At 42.1% G+C, this 26,170-nt stretch overlaps 1 protein-coding gene across 1 annotated transcript in view; it reads right to left on the minus strand.

Moving 5' to 3' along the window:
- PIK3R2 (phosphoinositide-3-kinase regulatory subunit 2) overlaps nucleotides 1-26,170 on the minus strand; it is a 70,319-nt gene that overhangs the window by 12,847 nt on the left and 31,302 nt on the right. Inside the window, exons 3-13 of the mRNA XM_069977953.1 lie at nucleotides 11,085-11,177; nucleotides 9,796-9,858; nucleotides 7,741-7,878; nucleotides 6,682-6,883; nucleotides 5,486-5,571; nucleotides 4,850-4,952; nucleotides 2,619-2,717; nucleotides 2,308-2,488; nucleotides 2,104-2,229; nucleotides 1,874-2,016; nucleotides 216-392 (exon numbers count right to left, since the gene is read on the minus strand). Of these exons, the coding sequence (XP_069834054.1) occupies nucleotides 216-392; nucleotides 1,874-2,016; nucleotides 2,104-2,229; nucleotides 2,308-2,488; nucleotides 2,619-2,717; nucleotides 4,850-4,952; nucleotides 5,486-5,571; nucleotides 6,682-6,883; nucleotides 7,741-7,878; nucleotides 9,796-9,858; nucleotides 11,085-11,177 (1,411 nt within the window). The remainder of the gene's footprint in view (nucleotides 1-215; nucleotides 393-1,873; nucleotides 2,017-2,103; nucleotides 2,230-2,307; nucleotides 2,489-2,618; nucleotides 2,718-4,849; nucleotides 4,953-5,485; nucleotides 5,572-6,681; nucleotides 6,884-7,740; nucleotides 7,879-9,795; nucleotides 9,859-11,084; nucleotides 11,178-26,170) is intronic.

A 26,170-nucleotide genomic window follows, 5' to 3' on the forward strand; every position in this document is an offset into this window, starting at 1 on the left:
GCTACATGATCCATAAAGTCAGCTAACCACTGAGCTATATGTACCATAATGTATGCTTGCTAACCACTGAGCCACTGTGCTACATGTACCATAATGTATGCTAACCACTGAGCCGCTGTTCTACATGTACCATAACGTAAAGCATTGTAAGGATGATGGATAGATTGAGTTCTTTATTAAATGAGGGAGAAGAAGCACTGAACCGGATTACTTACACAAGATACTGATCTCTAAGTTTCCGCAGCTGCATCAGATCTGGCTTCAAGCTATTCATTTTCTTGTCAATCTCTCGGTTTTCATTTGCTTGCTTCCTTAGGTCCTGCTCCAGTTTCTTTTTGCTGTCATGAATCTCTGTTACCCGAGATTTTAGTTTTTCAGAATTTATCATGATTCTATTGGACAGAGAAACATATAGTGAAACAAGGGCAGGTTTCAGGTTTTACCTGATTTAATCTTTTTAATTGAAAACTGAATTTTATTGCTTCATCATATAAAACTTTTTTTTTTTTTTTTTTTTTTTTTTAATTTAAAAAAATGTAAACCAATTTTTGAAACAATTAATAATGTTTAGATTACTTTTTAGTCCTGGTATTAGTGTTTTATGGAGGCCTAACTCACTGGCATTGTTTGCCATGACAACCGGCCCATAGAATGGTGTCTATGGAGCCGGCAGAAATGCGCACGGCCGTGAGCACGTACAGGCAACGGTATTTCGCAGAATTTATCCGCGAGAATTCCGTAGTCTGAACCCACCTTTACAGTGAACTGCATTGGAATTGGAAAATGCTGATCCACTGTGCTGGCGCTGCCTGAAAAATTCACTGCACAAAGCAATATAGTAAATAAAACTATTTGCTTAAAATCCAGATAACAATGGATAACCTGTTTTGGAATACTCTTTATAATTTATCTGCAAACCAAGAAACAATAATATTTTCACATTTGGATTAAAACATTTTTACAGACACATTAAGGCTTATAGAAGTGTATGGAAGTCACTCAGCACAGAGTTCATGCAAAAGGAATCTGTAAAATGACTGTGTACATAGGCCCTAAACATACATTAAACGGGTGAATCTGGATGTATGCAATGTAAACTGCGCACGACAGCTCTGGCATTGTATATAAATATTCAAGGTTATAAATATATCAAAACAGACATTTTTGTTTTTTCTACCGATTATTTCATATTTACATTTTTTTAAATCATATACTGAACTGTTTGTAACATTCTGCTGGTTGCCATTAGTAAGATGGTGCCACACCACTGTCTATTTCTGTCATAGTAACCACTACAAATGAGCGGAGCAGGCTTTGTTAACGTTTGTACAAAGCTGAACCATCAGCTTTTGAATCCTGCTGTTTGCCCGCTCCATGGAGAAGGTGGAGACAGCCAGATGATGGTCTTGAAAAATGTGGATACAGCCATACGCCAAAGGTTGTATTCATGTTTTCAATGTGGTCTTCGTACAAACTGAACAAAAACAGCGGGACCGACAGAGACAAGAAGCAAGGGGCAATTGTCAGGAACCATGCTGCAGGGAGATATCAGCAGGTTCGTTTGCACGTACCTGCTGTTAGTTCCCCTTTAATGAAGCTTATCTCTAGTAACCACCAATAGGCCATTTACTCATTGCAAGTAAGAATAATTGAGGAACAGCAGAACTTAGAACTATAAGGAAATATGTTTCCATATTATTTGACAGGCTGAGAGCAACTTGCTCCAGTCTGATCCTTAAGCATTTACTGTAATTACTGGTGGCTGAAGAAGTTAAATGCAGCCCTAGGCAGTCCTTGTGGAAACAGTCTATGGCCTATGGCTGTATCCATGTTTTCCAGGACTTCCAAGAAGTTTCCTTCATGTTATTCTGACCTTTCTATCTCCTGGTTGTTGCCCTCCCTGCGACACTTCTCAATATAGTCCTTTGTAAATGCTTCTTGGGTCTGACACTGCTCCTCAAAGATTTTGATGGTTTCTTTAAAAGCCTCAATAGCTGTCCGCTTCATCTGCAGTTCCTGTTAAAAACAGAGGGTTGGCCGATAGGATTTAAACCTGCAAAGAGCCAAATATCCCACTAAAACTAAGCAAAGTCAGTGGATTACCTGAGTTGTCCTGGTATATTCTTCATAGAGGGAATCAAACTCACGACTTTTATCTCTGTACTGTTGACTATACACTTTCAGCTGTTCCCCTACGGCCTCCACGCTGTCTTCCTTCACAATCTGATCCTAGGTTTCCCAAATAAATAAATAAGATTAGATGAAAACCACAACACATCAGTAAAATCCCCAATGAACGACCCTCACCTGCTGGTATTTGGACATGGGGTATAGAAGCTTGGTGTCCAGTTTAGCATTGTACTGCGCTAGAGACTCATGCCGGTAATGTGCAATGAGAGCCACAACTGAAGTAAAAGTCAGGGGTTCTGAGAAACCGTACATGTTTTCACGGTGGAATATTTTGATCAGCTTATTGTTCCCGCCCTTCCTAAAATACAAAGGCCAAAGCGAGTTAGAACGTAACTGCTGGATATGAATGCTGGCTATTATAGAAACACTGATGGTAACAGGGTAAAACATGACCACAAAGTGCACACATCCAGGAAGAGCTATATTACCTCAGGGTAAGAGTGTACTCCCCAGGGATTTTGCTAGAAGCATCTCTCACCAAAAATGTCCCATCTGGTGTATCCCGAAGTTTATCATTGACTTCCTCCCTGAAACCAGGCAATAGCAGAACTGAAGTAGTAAATGCTTAGATTTTAAAAGGGTTATTAGAAAAAGGACAGCTACGTTCTTGCCAAAACAGCACCATCCCTGTGCCAAGGTTTTGCAATTTGGCTCCATTGATTTTAGTGCTGCTGTTTCTGGAAGAAAACGACCATGTTTTTCTAAGGGGGCATTCACATGTTCCATGATTATGGTCTGTGTGTGGAAGCTCCAAAACAGTTTAAATGCTTGTGCTACTGTACTGACACAGCCACGCAACTATCATTACAGCCACACAACTATCCCCAAACGGTTTGGGGAGGTCCATTATACCGGTCCGTGTTAATACCCCCTAAGGCTGCATAGCCCCTTTAATCAATACTGCAATGTTATATCAAAGGCACATAACCTCACCTGACCCATTATCATTTCCATCAAAATAAACCAGTCTGGCTTCTGGAATCAAATGCATAAGTGTGACAGAGAATTAGTCTTTTTGTTGCAAAATTTGTTTCTCACAAATAAGCATATTTTCATGAACAGACTGTAAGCAGAAATGCATAAGTATTCATGTATACTCAGTACTCATGTATAATCAGAATATCAACACTTTGTAATTGTTCCATGCATCTGAATATAGTGCATTGCTGCAACATATGCATGGATTCCTTTAAGTCCCCTCATATATATCAGGGGTCCCCAACTGGCGGACCGCGGTCCAAACCCAGACCGCGTGGGCCAGCTGTCCGGACCCCGGCTGCGGCGCTGCTCCCTGCACAGTAATTATGAGCGCTTGTAACGAGCGCTCATAAATACCGTGCGGCAGCAGCACTGACAGAGAGAGAGCCATCGGCTCCCTCCCTGTCAGTCACTCTTGTGGCCGCAGCGGTCACAAGAGACCGCACTCCCCTTCTGGTGTCGGTGCCAGGACAGGGGAGAGCGGCCTCTTGTGACCGCTGCAGGGCGGCCACAAGAGGAAAGAGAAGAGGAGATGGCGAACCCAGGTGAGTATAAGTGTTTTTTTTTTTTTTTAATGTTACATGCTATATGGGAGGGGGAGAGCGCACAGGTGGCTATATGGGAGGGGGAGAGCGCAAAGGGGGCTATATGGGAGGGGGAGAGCACTCAGGTGGGCTGTATACTACAGGAAGAGAATCACACAGGGGGGGCTATATGGGAGAGGGAGAGCGCACAGGGAGGCTATATGCTACAAGGGGAGAGTGTACGGGGGGGGGGGGGCTATATATTACTGGGGGAGAGCGCACAGGGGGGGCTATACACTACTGGGGCAGTCACCCCCTTTGTACCTAATTTCAAAGGGCTGGTGATAGAGAAAAAAATGCCAGTTTTCGCACTAATAAGCAAGTGTATGTAAATAGTTCAACAACGTTTGTGAAAAGTTAACAAAACCCCTTTTCTACTGATGTTCAGCTTGGACCTTCACCTGGCAATAGACCCCGGTAAGTGGACCTTCACTAAAAGTTGTTGAGTACCCCTGATATATAATCATAGTGCTGCTTAATTCTTGATTTCTTTATGTGGATTTACACTAAGGGCCTGATGCCTCCTGTAAGTGAGCACTGATCTGCTAGATCAGTGCTCGCTTACCGAGTCTATTACACAGCTTAATGATCGTTTAGCAAGAGCTGTATATACATTGTTAGTGATGTCCATGCAGCCCTTGCCCATAAACTGTATACATTACCTATCCACGGTCCCTGGGCAGAAGAACACAGGGACCGTGGACAGGTAATGTATACAGTTTACTTTACTATTAATTTCAGGTCAGGACTAAAAGACACAATCAGCCGATGATCGTTGTCACCGGCTGATCGCTGTCTCTATTACACGGACAATAATCTTCTGAATCGGATGATTATCGCTCTGTGTAATAGGGCCCTTACTTAACAGACCTGAGAAGATGCAGCTAAGCTAAGATATTTGTATGAACATATGTACAAAAGTCCTAATATACACACGCAGTATAGAATAAGGTTGTGCATGACCCATATAGTCTGTTAAACTACTTACTTTTGACATCTCAGTAACAGTTATAGGTGCACACACCATAATGGGTCATGCAAGCTCGATCTCTATAGTAGAAATTTTACAGGATTCATAAAGAAAAATATAATCTCACCTAGAAATGTCTCCCCAATACCACTCTGCCTCTTGAAGTGTTCCTCCGACCCCATTGATTGTACAAGCTGGCAGTTTCGGTTTCACTGGTTTGGGAGGGAGAGCTGCAAAGGAGAAAAACAGAATGTAAGGAAGTTTTCATAATCTAATGTAACATATATATATATATATATATATATATATATATACACACACACTATATATATATATATATATATATAGGTCACATATGGTGATAAAATGGTGATGTCACGACCCGACTCCCAGAGCTGTCCGGCTGTGGCTGCTGGAGAGGATGATGGCAGGTGGACACTGAGGGACACAGGGCACTGGAGGGACACTGAGCATCCCTCTGCCATCATCATCTCCAGCAGCCACAGCCCGCACAGCTCTGGGAGTCGGGTTGTGACATCACCATTTTATCCAGGAAGTGAAGCCTTGACGCAGTAGTAAGTGCAGGGAAAAAAAGCACTTTATAAGCATTTCCCGTAATAAGTGTATATTGGTCATTTGTATAACCTTTGGGGGGCAATACAATACTTTTCATTTTTGCTGGACTTCTCCTTTAAGGCACAGAAGGACAAGACGTAACATAGTATACTTTCCATAAAATCACATCACTCCAGTGCGGCTGTACCTGGGGGAGGCTGATCCTGCGGAACTTCATTATCCTGAAGCAGAAGCTCCAGGAGCAGAGCAGGATAATCTGGCACAGCTTCTGCCCTACAAGGAAAAGACAAAAACTATAGAAACTTCTGGTCATCTACTCCATAAACCAATGAGCACACTATTTTATTTTTCTACTAGTATTGGTGGTAGGAAGTGTTACCCCACATGTTCTGCTGGTGAAGCATTTCATAGGCCATTTTAATCTTTTCACTCACTATCCTTACCCAAATTTTTCTCCTTTTGCCTTCAGTCCCATATACATTTCAGGTCTCTGCTGCTGGTATATGACAAGTTAGGCCTCATGTGCGAACAGTCCATATATACAGACTGTGTGCACCGGAACAGATTATCAGAACTCCTGGCATCATGTATCATTATGATGCCGGGAGCACCGAAATCTTTGCAATACTATATTGATACAGATGCACGGCTGAAGCAGATTTACAAACATTTGCATCAATTTTTCTTTTTTTTGTAAATCTGGATTTTATTTTCAATTTTTAAGCAGAACAGAGAAGAAGAAAACAGTACAATCTCAAATATGTGAAGTACCAACAGGTAATACAGCAAAAGCAATGAAGAGTCCATTGGGTTAGTGAGGCCATTGTTGAAGAACAAACAGGTTGAAAGGTTCCTCCATAGGGAACATGCATTATGCTCAAAATATCCGCTAGGATTGTCTCCGCAACATGTCAAAGCAAGGGATGATTCACAAGAACATCTAATGACCCAATAGAAACATAAGGAATGCAAAAGTAACAGATAGATATTGATAAGAAAAGAAGAAGAAAATTGCAGAGAGAGAAGAGGGGAGGGAGAGGACAAGGAGAAGCCCTGACTTCAGATCCCGATCAGTAGTAGGACATGTGAACCGATTGCCAGAGGAAGGCCACGAAACCAACCATCTCGCAAGAGAAGAGCCTGCCCTAAAGGTAAGCCATGGTAGTCAGGTGTTGCAACAATTTTTCAGTGAACAAAACTATATACAAACTATCATTATGATGGTGAATACTGCACAAGGTAAATCAGTAATGTACCACAAGAAATACGTAAGTTTCTATAGGTTTACCGCTTATATAATACAGATGAAACCCTTTATAATTCGTGAGCAATGTTATTTAACATCGGTACTAAAGATCACGTCCATTATACACAAGAGCTCACCCGGCAATGACCGGCCGAAAAAGCAAAGGTCCAAACACCTCCACAGCAAACTTCACTGTGAATCCATTGATGTTACTGAGGCTGCATGCGTTTCGGATGTGTCGGAGGACATACTGGAAAGTGAGACTGTGCTGTATGGGAACTGTAGGTGGTTGTAGGAGGGACCACACGTGTGCTCTCTTCTGTACATCTTCCCCATTGTCTGTATATATGAAACAGAAAGCAAGCATTAGAATAAACTATACTGAACCTGTGACTACACGGCTGCCTCACAGTATTAGACTGGGTTCACACTGCATTTTTGCAGTTCGTGTAACAGATCTGTTTTTTTAAATGGTTACTTTAAGCATACACAAAAGCGTGGCCAACCATGTTTTAGTGTATGCTTGAAAAAAAAAAAAGGATCCAAACGGATTGCACACAATTGCATCTGTTTTTCATAAAATATAAACGTTAAACCTACTGCAAAAAACATAGTGTGAACCTAGCCTAACCAAATGACAATCAACATGTAAAACCAGGACTCTTATTCTGAACTAAATAAGTTATAATGATGGGACTATGAGCAACAGAATTGTATTCATAGTGCTAAACTGAACTAGGAGCTCATACAAACCTCCTGACCTTGCACCATTAGGGGGCAGCACCATCCAACTTTCTGCACTGAGCCATGGGCATATTCCACAAACAGATCATGTGAACATCCATATACATAAAAGTGTAGGGTCACTATGTATACAGAGCAGGAACAAGTATAATATTAGAAATAGTTTCTGTATTTTTACATCTGTTTTTAAACGTTTAATTCTAACAGAGAAGAAGGTAATCAACTATGTTTTTTTGTGTACGTTCAAAAAATAAAATTACAAAAAAAAAAAAAAAAAAGGATCTGTTTCGATAATTTTTTTTTAATTTGCAAGTCAATGGAAAACGTGATGAATGGCATACAACTGCATCCATTTTTTCCCCATAAGGACTGATGAATTATTAACAGAGCATCTAACATATGTGAGTATTGGACAAACAGAGATCATAAAACTGGAAGGTTTTGGTTTTTACCTAGTAAGGCCTGAATGAGATCCCGGTGGACGTGCACTGGAATGACGGGACTAGGTAACTCGTGCAGAAATGACTTAACCATGTCTGTGAGGAAATGAGTATCTGCCACCTCCAGGTCTATCCCATACAGATCGGGAACTACAAAGTCAAAAATAACAGCAGAGAGGGTTTACACATTCAATCAGTATAATACTCGCAATATAATATCTTCACTGCTACAGTTTTAAGCTATGCTCACACACCCATTTTTATTGGACAGTAATCATTAAATGACAAATATTGGCCATTATTCATATAATGACAGCCAGTGGTTTAAAAAAAACTGCTGTTATTTGGACTCAAAATGACGGCAGTCCTAAAAGACCGATGGTGATCAGCGGTGTGTAAGCAGTCCTAAAGCAGGACGTAGAAGCAGCATGGCGAAGCTGATGTACCGATGTATGGTGAAAGCAGCATGGCGAGGCTGGTGTACCGGTGTATGTTGGGGAGCAGCATGGCGAGGCTGGTGTACTGGTGTATGGTGGGGAGCAGCATTAAGAGGCTGGTGTACCGACGTATGGTGGTGAGCAGCATGGCTAGGCTAGTGTACCGACGTATGGTGGGGAGCAGCATGAAGAGGCTGGTGTACCGACGTATGGTGGGGAGCAGCATGGCTAGGCTAGTGTACCGACGTATGGTGGGGAGCAGCATGAAGAGGCTGGTGTACCGACGTATGGTGGGGAGCAGCATGGCTAGGCTAGTGTTCCGACGTATGGTGGGGAGCAGCATGAAGAGGCTGGTGTACCGACGTATGGTGGGGAGCAGCATGGCGAGGCTGGTGTACCGACACATGGTGGGGAGCAGCATGAAGAGGCTGGTGTACCGACGTATGGTGGGGAGCAGCATGGCGAGGCTGGTGTACCGACACATGGTGGGGAGCAGCATGGCGAGGCTGGTGTACCGACGTATGGTGGGGAGTAGCATGGCGAGGCTGGTGTACCGACGTATGGTGGGGAGCAGCATGAAGAGGCTGGTGTACCGACGTATGGTGGGGAGCAGCATGGCGAGGCTGGTGTACTGACGTATGGTGGGGAGCAGCATGGCGAGGCTGGTGTACAGGTGTATGGTGGGGAGCAGTATGGCGAAGCTGGAATGCCAGTGTATGATGGAATGCAGCACCGGAGTGATGCTGGGCCAGGTTCACGCTGCCCCATCATCTCCACTCTCACTGCTAATGTAGCAGTAGACAGAATTATAGTGGAGCCTATGGAACCAGCAATCGCGTCTACCGGCAGTTCCGCAGGCTTCCACTATAATTCTGCATACTTTAGCAGTAAAGTTCTCCTGGGCGCTCTCTTTATATCGCCCAGGGAGCTCATAGGATATAGCAGCGGTCTGCTACCGCCACTCCTTTACACAGAGTGACGGCCAGCAGACCATATCTACTGTTCTAATATTTTTCAACATGTGAAAGACAAGAATCAGACGACATAGTGCATGCTGGTTATACTCGGATATACTCCTAAAGAAGCAGTGCTGGACACTTGTTAGATATGTGCACTACTTTATATACACTATTTCCTGTCATTTATCCCACTCTTGTTACTTTCTATAGGTCCTGCCCAGTTTCCCAGAGGCTGGAAGGAATTTATTGTCTTAACTTTTTAGCATTTTTATCATACTGGTTTTGTGGAATCTATATTGTCATTGTTGGCCTTGTGATCCAGTAAATACTGTCAGTGTTTTTTGGCATGTCTTTTTTTTTTTTGCATGTTTCTTGTTTGCACCTTTTTGTGTAGGTGTATTACCATGTAGGCTTGCACTCTTTTTTAAGTGGTGCTCACTAGTTTCTTGTTTTTGAGTCTATACTATGTACTCTATACTTGTACAGTGTTCTTATACTGTATAACTATATAACTGCAGAACACTGGGCTAAATTTAACTACGACAAAACCAGTAGAGAATGTGACAGGCAAAGTAAACTGGGCACAAGATTTTCTTGGTGTATCTCCTGCACAGAATGATCAGACCTTCCCACTGTTCGCTATACAAGCCCTTGTGAGAACTGGTTCTTACCGGTTTTTAGTGTGTGTCTAAACTCTGAGCCAGCGGTCCTGTAAAGCATTTCACTGTCCAGTCCTACGGAGGGGAAAACAGCATACAGATTTAATTTACATTGCTCCCAGCCCCCACGCCATATGCCTTCACGACCCTACATTATACTAGGTAACCGCAGGCTCACACCATACATACATTACACACATCACCCATAAATGTTATTCATAATCTGACATTGAGCACCAAAAATAAGAGATTACAAGATCCCTCTAAGTAGAAAACTGTATTAGCCATACATGCCAAAACACCAGCATTACTAAAGTATCCTACTACAAAAGGTAATTGTTAAAGTCACCTCTTCACCATCCAATACAATAACTATAAGGGCTGCAGATTTGCTGCATATTAAGGCCTCCTTTGCACGTCCATGGACATTTTTACGGTCAGGAATCACGGATCAGGAATACTCTCAGGAGACTTTGGGAAACAATCAGTGTTTTCTGACCGTAAAAACTGAGGAGAAAAAACAAACATAATCACCTGTATTTTAAGCTGTGCTCTTCTCTCTCTTTTAGCTTTGAGAGCACACAAGTGACGTCACGCTTAGAGCATTTGATTACCAGTGGCTAAAGTTGTTTGATGCAGCCCTAGGTAGTCATGAAAAACATAGATACAACCTATGGCTCTATCCAACTCCCTCAGCAGCCAGGCCAGTAATCAAATGGCATATGCTCGAGGTTTGCTCATCTCTAATTATGACACTTTTTTTTAACTAAAAATTTTATTTTTTAAAGTTCACTCATCACCATTCATAATAATCTATTATATTATTTTATATAAGGTTGGAATAATGAAAGTTGACCACAAACAAGCTCAAATGCATGTCAATATCAAAATACTTAAAAAAGAGGTTGTCTGGCCCCACAAAATTTTTGCCTATGGGCTCAGCCTGGCATAAAAATGAAAACGAAAAAGAAAAAGAAAAAAAAAAAAAAGAAGGTTCAGCTCCCCTGCCCTGATCCCGCCCCAGTGCCTAGTTTAAGATAAGCAGTGCTTCATGGTTTTGTCCACTCATGAAGCACTTGTCCAGCCAATCACTAGCCAGAGCAGTGATCCACCTAGTCAGTGATTGGCTGAGTGGGCTCTTCCTGCGAGTCCATATAAAAGCAGGAAGCAGTGCATTGCTGTGAATAGGTACTGTTGGTTCAGACACAGCAGGGTTTCAGGACAAATTAACCTTTTTGTGGAGCTGGACAACACCTTTTATTACTATCCTCTACCTATATTAGCAGTCTAAAAGATCTCACCTTTTTTTTCAATTGCTTTAAGCAACCTTACAAGGAAAGGAGGAGCTTCTTCAGGTGTAGAAAACTGATCGACAAGTTCAAGTAGGAGGGTACCTAAAGCAAAGGGAAAAGATGTGTTTTACGGCATGTACATTAAATATACATATTACACACACAAAATATATATAAAATGCTAGGCTCAATTTGTGTAGTCTAAAAGTGACTTTTTCACCACTTTATAATGACAGCTCTTGAAGATTAGGAAACCCTGCAGAATCTGAAAGTCCTCTGGTAGACGGATGGCAGGCTCACATTCAGCGGGAGCAACTCCATTACTAATAAAAGTTTAGATGAGAATTCCTATTTACAGGAGACCTATCAATCAATGTTATAGTAAAATGCTATAGAACCAGGCACTAGAGAAGAGCAAACGTACCGTAAGTTCAGGTTTGTAATTACCACTGCCTGAAGAAGGTATATTCAGCCTGAGGACTGTCTGAAAAACATGGATACAGCAAAAGGCCATAAGCTGTATTCACTTTTTCCAGCCTGTCCTCTAGCTGAATCTATGTTCTCCACAGGTAGACAGTAGGATTCAAAAGCTGATGTGTAAATTCTTCAGGGAAAAATAATCCATCCACTGAAAATAAGACATAGAGCATCTTTCGGGGAAACACAGTATACATATATTTATATATCCACATATATACACACACAATAGCACTGATCCTTTTGTTTACCGACATCAATATTTCCCATAAATTAATATATGCTTACTGATAGCTGGAAATCAGTTTTAAAACAATTATTCTTTATGTACTGTATAGTTAAAACAAGAAAACCACTTTTCTGTATATTCACCATATAATCTTCGCAGCCATCACCAATACACTGGTAGCTCTATCACATACAGTACTTCAGATTATGTATCACACTTATTGCACTTCTTTTTTGCACTTGCCATCATCAGAGCTGTGCACCAGGAAAGTCCCAAAATGGAATAAGAATGAACAGCAGCAGTAAGGCCCCTGAAGATCAGCTGCAAAAGAAACACGTTGGGCCACAAGACCAGTCTGAAGAGCTTCCAAGGGAATAAAGGGAAGTAACAAACCTTCACTTCATAGAAAAAAATATATGGATGCTCATAATTGAAGAAGATATATATGATGCATTTTGGGAATCAACAGAGACTTGTGTTATGCTGAACTAAGGAACTGCAACTGCAATAGCCTTAAAAAAATTAAAAGTGCAATAAAAAAAAACTTGTCGTTTAATAAGTGCATTTACATCAAAGTGCACTACATTCTCAAAAAGTCAAAGTGCAAAAAAAAACAACAAACGCGTGAGGTGCAATAAGTGTGATGCATAATCTGAACTATGTCATAGAACTACCAGGGTTTTGGTGATGGCTGCGCAGATTAGATGGTGATGTATATAAAAGTGGTTTTCTTGTTTTAATTATAAGTACATAAAGAAGAAATTGTTTTAAAATAGATTTCCAGTTATCAGTGATCATATACACATACTCACACATAAATATATAGCGTATTTATACGCTGTATATCTATACCCCCAATCACTATGGCTGCACTTTGTCCCCTGTCCCTCAAGTCCGCTGCCTTGGGGTCACCTTTGATTCTGCCCTGTCTTTTAAACCACACATTCAGGCCCTGACCACCTCCTGCCGCCTTCACTAGAGATAATTGAACAGGGCCAAGGTTCAGGTTCGTACAAACCCGAACCATCAACATTTGACTCCCGCTGCCTTCTTGTTCCGTGGGGAAGGTGGAGACAGCCCGAGTACTGCCTGGAAAGCCTAGGTAATAGGTTGTATCCCTGTTTTCCAGGCGGTACTCGGGCTGTCTCAACCTTCCCCACGGAACGGGAGTCAAATGCCGATGGTTCGGGTTCGTACAAATCTAAACCTCGGCCCTGTTTGATCATCTCTAGCCTCCACCTTAAAAACATTTCCTGATTCCGCTCTTTTCTCACCCCTGACTCCACAAAACTGCTGGTACTGCTCTCATTATCTCCCACTTGGACTACTGTAACCTCCTCCTCCTGTCTGGCCTTCCATCTAACTCCCTTGCTCCCCTCCAGTCTATACTTAACTCTGTCCGACTAATCAAACTTTTCTCTCGCTTCACCTCTGCCTTTCCCCTCTGCCAATCCCTTCACTGGCTCCCCATTGCCCAACGTATTCACTTTAAATTGTTGACCATGACGTACAAGGCCATCTACAACCTTTCTCCTCCGTACATCTCTGACCTGATATCCCGCTACCGTCCCTCACGCAACCTTCGATCCTCCAGTGACCTCCTTTTGTGCCCCCCTTGTTCGTACCTCACACAACCGCCTCCAAGACTCCCAAGCCTCCCCCATACTCTGGAACTCACTACCATGACACATCCAGCTCTTATGCACCATCAAGTCCTTCAAAAGTAACCTGAAAACCCATCTCTTCAAACTAGGCTACAACCTATAACAATTTTGTATCACAAGCCAAAAAGACAGATATGGCTGCACATCGCATCCATGGTTGACACGAAAGCTTGTTCAGCTACATTAAAAACCAACATCAGAAGTTAGTATATAATTGATCAAACCATATTGCCTCATGTACCAACGTGCAGGAAGCACCAGAGTACATATGGTAAGTACCTCCTTTGATTCTCCCATTCTACCTGCAGGAGTAATGGTGAGAGGTAAGAGGTAAGAGCTTGTTCACACTTGTGTTGTTTGGCTCCCACTCTCTCCGCAGGCGGTGCCTGCAGGGTTTGGGGGGGCCCTTTGGGGTTTGGCCGTGTGACATTGGGGTTGCAGGCAATTCCGTGGCCCCGTTCTCTGTTTGCGTACGCTTTGCGGGGATTGTGTTCGCTGACCGCCACAGTGATGTTTTTTGGTTAGGGACTCATGTGTATCAGAGACCTGCACGTTGGTACATGAGGCAATATGGTTTGATCAAATTATATACTAACTTCTGATGTTGGTTTTTAATGTAGCTGACCAAGCTTTCATGTCAACCATGGGTGTGATGTGCAGCCATTTCAGTCTTTTTGGCTTGTACAATTTTGGATCAATTTTGGCTGCACTTTAACTCCTGTTTCTCTCCCAGTACCTTATAGGACTGCCTGCCTCGCGGGTAGAGTCCTCTCTTCTCATGTACCAGTCTGCCATTTGCCATCATGTAATGTGTTTTTGATCTTGTTGTGTTCCTGTTTGTTACCCCTATTGCTTGTATAGTGCTCTGGAATTAAGGGCGCTTTATAAATAATAATAATACACGACTTACAGGACCACTGCTTTGAAAGCAGTGTGGTGGTTGGTAACCTAGACAACAAGCTGTCAACAAAAGAAAGACCAGCAGATCAGGAGACAAATGTGCTAAACAATTGTATCTGCAAAAATATTTAACTTATTAAGTTCTACAGGTATATACTATATTATCTGACATGGGAATATCCCTTTGAGGATATGTTTACACAAACTGGAGTTTCACAGTATTAATGCAATGAAGGATGGCTGTACAGCAATGAAATGATCAATTACTGCAATTCAATAATGCAATTACATTGCATTTCCCTTGTCCCTTGTCCCAGCACTCGTTTGCTCCTCGTTCCCCGCTCGTTGCTACCGCTAGTACACACGGCGGCAGCGAGCAGGTGAGTGCGGGAGGGGCCGCGGGGATCTTCCCGGGTGATCGCTAGATCATCCAGGCAGCCCATAGAGGATAGTGGCACAGACTGGATAGGAAGTGTCAGCAGCAGCTGTGATGAGCAAGGAATACGCAGAAGGACATTGGGGAGCATGGACAGGTAAGTATTAACTCTATTATTTTCTATATACAGCCCTTGTTGTATGATTATCGAGCCGTGTAATAGGCTTGGTAAGTGAGCGCCAATCTAGCAGATTAGTGCTCTCTTAATAGAAAATCAGGCCGTGTAATACAGCCCAAATATAAGTGAATTCACCTGCAGCCAACTTCTTGTAAACATCTGAATTCGCTAATCTGAATGGGGACATTTCACTGACAAGCACATTGGTTTCTGCAGGCAGATATATTGGGGAGTGGAAGAAAGTTCTGGAACAGATCTGATCAGCCAGGGAAGATGTGAACCTTGATGTGAATGGTGCTCCTGATGTTTCCTATAAGTAAACTGGATCAGAGCGCACAGGATGCGTCACAAGGCTGAATCAGACTGGGCCGGTTCTCATCTCATAAACTAAATTGTCTTCCATTTTTTCTTTTACACAAGACTTTACCAAATTGTGCGATTGTACACTTTATATTCCATTGTGTGGCGAATCAGAACAGTTAGGGACTCCTGTAGTCTCCAGGACAATGATGTGTGTCAGCCCTCAGCCAAGCTCAGGAGAAATGTGAAATAGAGGAAAGATGCAGACGAGACTTTGATGGCCCCCTCCTCCTCCTCCTCCTCACACATCCTGGCTCTGTGCTTAATCCTCAGCCAGGCTTATTTAGCCTTGTCAGCAAATTCCAGGCTCTCCGAGCACATTAACCCTTTATAGAATGCATTGGCCATACTAGGAGACATCTAGTCTAGCAGCTCAGCCTTGTATCAGAAAGAAACCTGCATAGTATATGCCAACTGCTGCCATTACCAAACACTGTATTCTCACAAGGAATGAAGAGAAGACTTAATGAGCTTCAATGCCCAATAAATGATTTTTGTTGCATAAAATTCCAGCATGTCAACATTAGAATAAAGTTGACCACACATATTGTTACTCACTGAGGCCAGTAATTAGCTTCTGCAGGTTATACTGCAGCCACTTAATAAGAAACTCCAGATAACAAAGATTTAACCCTGTACAATCCCCTCCCATAATCTAAGCTTATATGTAATAGGTTTATATTATATGAATTGATCAGTTTGTCTGCAGCTCATCCTGACTCACACCCTGAAGCTGCAGAAAATCCTCACTTCCTGCTTCACTGTCTCCACTCATCTGTCCCTTCTGTTGCCAGGCAAGCTGTTACAGGTGTTACACCCTGCCCACCACGGACATCATTCAGTGATCACCTGGCCAAAGGCGGGGAAGAAACAGCCTGTCCCGAGTAGTATAGGGGAAAGGAGACATTGTTCACAATTTGCCAAAAACTCTTGGACCGAAGCCCAGGGAACTAAACCCCTATTATTGCAGTAACCTCCCCCCTAAAATATAACTTTTAATAAGTGAATAATAAAAGCAGTATAGAAGTTTAAAAGCATGATGTCAGGTGAGTAGTATCACTGGTCCTAAACTGTCCCTCAGAATACCCAGGCTGCAGCACTGGGAAATTTCTCACTGTGACAATCGCTATCTAAAAACTGTATATGTGCCCCTTAACCATCTTGATGTCGTATGACATCAATCATATGGTATCAAGATATGTTTGATGCCATATCTTCCAGATGACATTGCTTAGCGTCAAAACATGTTGAATGGGGCACATATATTGATTTTAGACAGCGGGTCTAGGGTCAGGGTGAGAAATTTCCCAGTGCTGCATCCTGGGTATTATGAGGGACAGTTTAGAACCAGTGATTGATACGACTCACCTAGACATTGTGCTTTTAAACTTCTATACTGCTATTTTAGGGGTGAGGTTACTGCAGTAATAGGGGTTTAGTGCCCTGCGGTTTTTGACCAATTGTGAATAGATGGGTACCCCTGACTTATGGCCCTATTCCACGGGTCATCATAAAGGAGCAAACGAGCGCTGTCAGCTTCTCGTTCCTTGCTCGCTGCGGGGGGGCTACCCGGGTGATCGCTGATCGTCCGGGAAGCCAATAGCATACAGCAGCGTCTGCTGCCGATGCTGCTATTCAACGGAGCGGTGGCAGCAGATCGCTGCTATATCAGTTGCTTGTTTTTCAACATGTTGAAAAACAAGTGACTGCAACGATCAGCCGACATGAACGATGTCGGCTGATCATTGCACTCTATTCCACGGGACGATTATCGTCCGTAGCGGCCGATAATCGTTTCGTGGAATAGGGTCTTAACCTGAGAGATTTAGTGTGTTTGAAGGAGACTTTGTTGTCTCTATGTAGATAAACAGATAGACAGAGAAGTGAAGAAAAGCAGCACAGCAATGTATTTGACGGACAGATGCCTGTAGTACAGGGTTCTGACAGGAACCAACTGAAGTTAGATCACAAGATATCAACAGCACTCCCAATGATTTGAACAAAGCTGCAAATCTTTATTCCATGACGGCAAATAACAGTGAAAGCAACACATAGATTAGCGTTACAACATTTCAATTGACATTTCCGTCATTTTTAAGTGCAATTTGCCAAACCCCCTCCAATCTTTAAATAGTGACACAATTCAATAAAGTGCTTACTATTGGTGAAAATATCAATCATGTGTAAGGGACGAATCAAACACTAGGTCCGGTTCACAATCAGTGCAGGGTAAGATCCCACACCTGTGGCGGGATATGTCCTTTAAGGCCATATTTATATGTGCAAAAAGTGCAAAGTGATCAAAGATAATCAAACTTGAAAAAAAAAGTCCTTAATAAGCATTAGAATAATGTGACGGACTGGCTGACCGATCTAAACCGGCCGTTCATTGCTGTAGAAAGCGTGGATCAATCAGGTCCTGAAACATCATCCATTCAGAGAAAGTTATCAATGAAGATCTAGTAGGCCAATAGTAATCAACTGCAGGATCACAGATTTGTTACAAGGAGACTCCTCCTGGCAGATGAGCGGCGGGTGGGATCACAGTCTTCACAAGCCACATGGCCGTGCAGTCCTGGTTTCTAACTCCCTGTGTAGTTAAGCATCCATTCTCCTAAAAAATGCTTGGTCTTAACCAATAGCAGTGTGAAGAAAAAGTATGATCTCTGTCCCTTCTGTTGCCAGGCAAGCTGTAACACCTCATCTGTAACCCCATCCACTACTGACATCACACAGTGATCACCAGCCTCTCCTGAGTAGTAAAGGGGAAAGGAGACAGTGTTGTCTCTATCTATGTTAATAGATAGATAGATACTGTGTTTACAGCAAAAGCAGATTGAGCTAGTGGTGGGTGAATGCTACAAGACAGGGGAGAGTACCCAACAGTTAGCTCTGATGTGCAATGCATGCTGGGATATGTAGTTTCCTGGCCGGGTGCCGTGATGGAATACTGGGACCATTTGTAAAAGTTTGAATTTGGTGCTAGGAGCAGCGTAGACAAGTGGAAAAGGAGTCAAACAATCGGTGGGGGATTGCACCTATATGCTTTTTGTGCTTTTAATTTTTTTTATGGAATTGCCCAGTGGAGGGACACTACAGTATGACATTTTTGGTTAAATTTTGTATAACCCCTTTAAAAAGCTGCTAGAAATGTACGTATATCCCCTTTAAAGCCCCTTTATTTATTTATTTTTTTACATGAGTTATAATAATAATAATAATGCCCAGATTCAGCCAGAGGACTAGAGAACCAGATGCAGGATCACAAGCAGCCTGGATGATAAGTATACACTGCTAATCTGGAATGAACACACTAATCTGGAAACACAGATATATATCTCTTATATGTTCAGTATATCCTATATACAGAGCTGTGCTGTCAGTTTCCAGGCCTGCACAAGGGGGGGGGGGGGATTTTGTATAGAATTTGGTCTTTTTCCATAAAAATACAGTTTCTTATGGGTATATTCTGTGTATTAGGTACTTTTGTGATCTACAACGACTTTAAATGGCCCAATATGCGACTCTGTATGGCCGCAAAAGAGTTTCAATCAGTGAGATCAATGCTCGCTTGCAGTGTCTTTTTACACAGTGGCCGGGCAGCATGAACGATTACTGGAATACACTGTCATTGGCCGCAGAATCAAGTATTATATAATGTTAACATCAGCCTCTCATCTTTAATACAGCATGTGGTTTAGCATATATGTATGGCTGTATACAAATATCTGGTCTCTACTGTCACATGCTGGAGATCAGAATCTTATACATCTAAGGGTCACATGACACAGAGCAATAACCTGCTAGTTATAAGGCCATTTCAGCAGATTATTGCTCTGTGCAATGAGAGATTTATCTGACAGATTTTTGAAGGCAAAGCCAGGAATGGATTTGAAAAGTGGAGAAATCTGTCTTTTATGACCTTTTCTCAGTTAATAGTTTGTTCCTGACTTTGGCGTCAAAAATCTGTCAAGACTATGATTATTGTCTTGTGGGGGGTCTGACCTCTGTACCCCCCACCGATCTCCGTATCTGGTCCCCGGCTTCTGTGTTATAAATAGATCCAAGGGTAAGGCACATGACCAACGTCTCTATTCATTCCTATGGCAGTGCCAGAGAGAGAAGAGTACATCGTTCTTCCGCCTTAGGCTCCTATTACACGGAGCGATTTTTAACAATTAACGACTAACGATAGCAAGAAAGATTGTTTATCGTTAACCTGAAATCGTTCATCATATTACATAGAGCGATAATCGTTAGTGGCGAGAACAATGTGCAATTACACTGAACGATTAGTGAAAAAATGTGGAACTTGAGCGAACGAATGTGGAATTACAGCGAATGATTAACGATAATTTTATGTTCAGATCTAAATCATTAATCATTGACACACAAATGATTTTTAAATCGTTGCCTTCAATTACACAGAACAATTATCGTTTAAATACGAACGATTCAACGATTTTTCACGCGATAATTGTCCAGTGTAATAGGGCCCTTACTCTGCTCTTTGTATATGTATAGAACCTATCATCATATGTCCCCTTCCCTTTATCCATCTCCTCCTTGTTTATCCCGCTTCCCTACATCCATCCTCTCCTTGTATATCACCCTTCCCTGCATCCATCCCCTCCTTGTATACCCCCCTTCCCTGTATCCATCCCCTCCTTGGTTGAACTTGAGGGACATGTGTCTTTTTTCAACCGTATTAACTATGTAACCTCTGTAGGAATAAATAGAGCTGCAGGTCACGTGCCATACCTGCAGCTCCATCCATAACACAGATGCCAAGGACCGATACAGAGATGGGGGGGGGTTGAGTTTGGTTACTGAGGTCAGAGCCCCACAATTTCTTACTGTGGATGGGGAAAAGTTCATTTTGCCCGGACAACCTCTTAAATGCATTAACAATGTCAGCTAGTGACTAAGTTTACACTTTTTTTTTTTGCTGTACTTGATATCATGGTCCTCTGTGGTATTGAGCACAGCAAAAAAAACACCTGGGAAAGGAGAGTGTCCCAAACTTTATTACTAGCTATGTTCAAGCCATTTAAATAAATGGCTGCTGTGATTTTTGTTGAGGTGCTGACGCACAGCTAGGATATATGGATTAATGCAGCGTGAACCCAAGGGAGAAATTCGTACAACTTTCTGACACCATTTAAAAGTAAACCCTTATCACTGGAGAACCCCCTTTAGGCAAAATCTGCTATGTACTTTAGATGTCTTGTCTGTCAAACTGGGAACACATGCAGCCTTTATATCATTAATGTGTTCTCTACGTTCCCTTCATAAAAAGAAAAAAAAAACACCTCAAGCTGGAAACTATGTGGGAAGAATACTCTCACGCTACAAGGAGGGAGTAATTGCCAGAGACATGGAACGCTCCCCCCTCCTCCTTCCATGTTCCATGAGGGATTTCTCTCTCTGCGGCTTTGCTGCTTCCCATAAAACCAATTGAATTCCTACCACGTGTCTGAAAAGGCAGAAAAAAAAAAAAAACTCTCTCAAACTGGTTTCAGCAAGATCGACTTGCAATGTCTGCAACACAATGAAATATCACATGCGTATATAACCTGACAGCATGAAAAGTTACAGCAAAGTCCTGTCTACCTAAATAAAACAAGACGGAAGGACACAACTTTGTGGAACTTAAATGCCGATTTAGCTTTCCTAGTAACTACTGATGACAAAACCATGTAGCAAGAATCTTTTTGCCTTAAAAAGGGGCAATCACTAGAGGGTGGTCCCCTGTTCACAGCCCCTCCACCAGAAGGCTGAAGCAGAGAGCACTGGTATAGATTATATCGCTGCTTTACATGACCAGCCCCTTGATTTGAGAGGACCCATGTAATGTTTTATTTCCCCTGTGGAGGTGCTGCAGGGGAGCCCACCACTTGCTCCCAGTTTCATCCCTAGATTTTAGTGGACTGCATAGAGACCAAGGATTGTGACAACCTGTTTGGGTTCGGCACTGTTCTCCAAATCCCAAAGATCGGTGTTCGATTCCCCGCAGCTGCAGAAATTGCCGCCCTAGAGCAGCCAGGAAAACATGGATACAGTCCACAGCTGCATCCATGTTTTCTAGGACCCCGTAGGTTGGCATTCAACTTAAAGGGGTATGCTGGGGATAGCTTATGAGTAACTGACAGGGTGCCCACATGTGGCACCCATGCCGATCAGCTTCGCACTACAGTGGCTTAAGGTATTGTGTACAGTTGGCGATATGTAACATCAGCTCAGCTCCTAATCAGGTGAATAGGAGCTGCGGTTACACATCTCAGCTGCTACACAATGAACAGAGACAACAGCTGATCCGACAGCCAATCCCCTGCTTTCCAATGATTGTTAATGTGGCTTCTTTTCATCAGTGGACAATGTCACCTAGGTGGGGAGATGGTGCCCCACTGGCTTGAAGCCCCACTTCTGGTGGAGAGGCGGTGACGTGGCGGTTATGTTACAGTATCACTTTAAAAGCCAAAACCACATTAATAAGGATTGTAAGTAAACCTGACTTGTAGTAAAATCAGAACAGTGCAGTATCTGGTCACAGCGGTCAGCTACTTCATTTGATATCTAAAATCCCTTGTTCACTGCTGGTATCTTTTCATTCAAGAAAACAATCTTCAATTCCATGCTTTGTGTCCAACATTCAAGTAGGAATTCCATGTTTTTAGTCCTAATGTGATCAATCCTGATGTGATCAAGGGGGCCATGTCCAGTGAATGTGGGTCCGCAATGTGCTTTCTATGCTCCGAAATATACACTTTGCAATAAAATTGAATAATAAAGCAGTCTATCATATACAGGTTATTGTATCTTCTGCAGTGAATTTTAAATAAAGAAACAAAAAAGTATGCCTATGTATATGCCTATAACTATGAGTTTAATTCATTCAACTCATTTTCTGTCTCTTTGGGATATCACCAAAAATGTATTCCGATGCATACACAGAAATATTATGTACACTACCGTTCAAAAGTTTGGGGTCACATTGAAATGTCTTTATTTTTGAAGGACAACTTTAAACTAGTCCTAACTTTAAACAAATACACTCTATACATTGCTAATGTGGTAAATGACTATTCTAGCTGCAAATGTCTGGCTTTTAGTGCAATATCTACATAGGTGTATAGAGGCCCATTTCCAGCAACTATCACTCCAGTGTTCTAATGGTACAATGTGTTTGCTCATTGGCTCAGAAGGATAATTGATGATTAGAAAACCCTTGTGCAATCATGTTCACACATCTGAAAACAGTCTAGCTCGTTACAGAAGCTACAAAACTGACCTTCCTTTGAGCAGATTGTGTTTCTGGAGCATCACATTTGTGGGGTCAATTAAATGCTCAAAATGGCCAGAAAGAGAACTTTCATCTGAAACTCGACAGTCTATTCTTGTTCTTAGAAATGAAGGCTATTCCATGCGAGAAATTGCTAAGAAATTGAAGATTTCCTACAACGGTGTGTACTACTCCCTTCAGAGGACAGCACAAACAGGCTCTAACCAGAGTAGAAAAAGAAGTGGGAGGCCGCGTTGCACAACTAAGCAAGAAAATAAGCACATTAGAGTCTTTAGTTTGAGAAACAGACGCCTCACAGGTCCCCAACTGGCATCTTCATTAAATAGTACCCGTAAAACAGCAGTGTCAACAACTACAGTGAAGAGGCGGCTGTGGGATTTTGGGCTTCAGGGCAGAGTGTCAAAGAAAAAGCCATATCTGAGACTGGCCAATAAAAGAAAAAGATTAATATGGGCAAAACAACACAGACACTGGACAGAGGAACACTGGATCACAAAGAAGAACGTTTGTGAGACGCAGAACAAATGAAAAGATGCTGGAAGAATGCCTGACGCCATCTGTTAAGCATGGTGGAGGTAATGTGATGGTCTGGGGTTGCTTTGGTGCTGGTAAGGTGGGAGATTTGTACAGGGTAAAAGGGATTCTGAATAAGGAAGGCTATCACTCAATTTTGCAACGCCATGCCATACCCAGTGGACAGCGCTTGATTGGAGCCAATTTCATCCTACAACAGGACAATGACCCTAAACACACCTCCAAATTGTGCAAGAACTATTTACAGCAGAAGCAGGCAGCTGGTATTCTATCGGTAATGGAGTGGCCAGCGCAGTCACCAGATCTGAACCCCATTGAGCTGTTGTGGGAGCAGCTTGACCGTATGGTGCGCCAGAAGTGCCCATCCAACCAATCCAACTTGTGGGAGCTGCTTCTAGAAGCGTGGGGGGCAATTTCTCCAGCTTACCTCAACAGATTAACAGCTAGAATGCCAAAGATGTGCAATGCTGTAATTGCTGCAAAAGGAGGATTCTTTGACGAAAGCAAAGTCTGATGTAAAAACAATGTTATTTCAAATACAAATCATTATTTCTAACCTTGTCAATGTCTTGACTCTATTTTCTATTCATTTCACAACGTATGGTGGTGAAGAAGTGTGACTTTTCATGGAAAACACAATTGTTTGGGTGACCCCAAACTTTTGAACAGTAGTGTATATTACATTAAATATAGTCCACTTGCTAACACATTTGCTCAGCTTTACGTCAGTCTACACTTTATTTAAAGGGACAGAAAATCATAGTGTACAGGACTGAAGGCCACCACACCTGTCCTGAATGGATCTCAGTATTCACCAGTCAGTGTACAAGTAAGGTTTTAGGCAATAGAACCAATGCCCAAACGATACTGGAATATTTCAGAGGATATGAAATGCCATAAATGTCCATGCATAGAGGACATTATCCATTAAGTCCATACAATTAGGATAGGATTTTTTTAGGATAGAATTTCTACCTTCTTATACCTCCATGTTTTTTTTAACCCTTGAATGGGTGGATTATCATGTCCAACCATCCATAATTATAACGTATGTATTTTTTAAATTGTTTTTAACCAAGTTGTCTTTGTGGTGTCATGTAATTTGTGTATCAATAAAGTCATTCTTGTATATTGTAATATATGGTGGTTGATGCACCTGTATAGTGTCTAGCTCTTTTCTTCTTGGTTGTGCGTTTGTCTTTTGACACTAGGCTGCACCCCCTTAAGGAGATTTAGTGAGAGCACCCCCATACCTATTTTGAATACAGGTAGAGTCTCTCCACTCTGTGGGGGCTACGGACAGGCAAAGTATACTTTGTTTATTATGTTCCCGCACCCACCTGCCTTCCTGTAATTTTTTAGTTTCAGAGGACTTCTTCTTTAATCTTGTACTATAAACATTCTGTAAATTTGTCCATAATTGTGGATCTGAGCCCAATGATTTCTATTGGGTTATGCACACTATCCGTAGTTTTACGACTCCACAATCTAATCCACAAAATATGAAAATAGGACATGTCCTAGTACAGGCCATAAGTGCAAAAGAATTAGCCAATAGAAGTCAGACAACGGATCAACATTTTTTGGGGACATTACAGATCACCCTAATTTAACCTCTTACCTTCTAATCTCCAGCTGGTGTGTGTAGATGTAGCTTTGCACCTAAGTTTACGATATTCTCTGGAATTCCTAATATATTTGTATATTGCTTGAAGACAATTGCAACATCTTGAGGGCCACATGTACAGAAAACTCACAGGTTTTTGCACAGATTTGGGGCTTTCCATAATCAGCAATATGTTGGCGTAGCGTAGGGCAAAACATGAAATAAATAGAGATGAGCGAACCTCGAGCATGCTCGAGTCGATCCGATCCCGAACTTTCGGCATTTGATTAGCGGTGGCTGCTGAAGTTGGATAAAGCCCTAAGGCTATGTGGAAATCATGGATATAGTCATTGGCTGTATCCATGTTTTTCAGACAACCTTAGAGCTTTATCCAAGTTCAGCAGCCACAGCTAATCAAATACTGAATGTTCGGGTTAGGATCGACTCGAACCCGATTCGCTCATCTCTAGAAATAAATTACTTATTCCAAATCTGTACAGTTCCTTTTACCTACAGTAATTTGGCTTTTGGGACCTGAAGCAGCACAAGGGTTAAAAGAAATCTGGCAAGAGAAAAGCTGTCCACAAACTGAAAATGTTTGTGACAAGGGACGATATCGAAGCTGGCATGAGGATGGGAGAGGAACAAAAGAGGAATTATGCACCCGGCCGGCCCTCCCTGGCCTTTCTTTGATGCCGACAGCTTGTGGGCCAGAGTCAGAGAACAAAGTGAGTTTCACACATAGGGCACTGTATGCTGCACCAGGAAACACAAGAGGCTAAAAGCGTAAATACGCTTCTAAGTCTAGCCAGACACCATCTAAAGTCTCTCTGATTAACAAAGAACTAAAGGGGTATTCCTATATCAGCTAATATAGTTAGAACTGCAGGACTCATTAAATTAAAGACTTTTACAAAACCATTAATTTAGCAAACTTGTCTCATTCTCCTGATATGCTGCTCTTTTACTACCATTGCTGGCAACTTGTTGTTACCGACCACCTATCAGCTCTAAAAGCACTGTCAACAGTGGGAAGGAAAGAGCAGTATATCAGGGGAAGGTGGCAAGTCTGCTAAATTAATGTATTCGAGAACATATTTAACCAAACCAGCCCTACAAGTTTAATTATATTAGTTGAGATGAAAATTCCCTGTTATGTAGGTTCCAAAATGCATAATGTTTTTTATGTCTGTATGTCTACACATACAGGATCTGATAACTATAACAACATATATAGCAGCTTTATTTAAAAAGTTTACCTTTAGGTATAGGAAGATTATTAGGCAACAGAACATGTGTCAGACAAGCATTATATGGCACAAGTCCTGGTCTGACTATGGACCGAATTAGGGAGGAGCAAAATTAAGGCTCTATTACACAAAGCTCCGGGAAGGAGGGGCACAGAGAGGAGCAGCACTAAATAAGTAAAAAAACCTGTATGACTTGTCCATGTGATTATAATAAGTAG

The sequence above is a fragment of the Dendropsophus ebraccatus genome, chromosome 7, assembly GCF_027789765.1.
Source record: "Dendropsophus ebraccatus isolate aDenEbr1 chromosome 7, aDenEbr1.pat, whole genome shotgun sequence".
Lineage (NCBI taxonomy): Eukaryota > Metazoa > Chordata > Amphibia > Anura > Hylidae > Dendropsophus > Dendropsophus ebraccatus.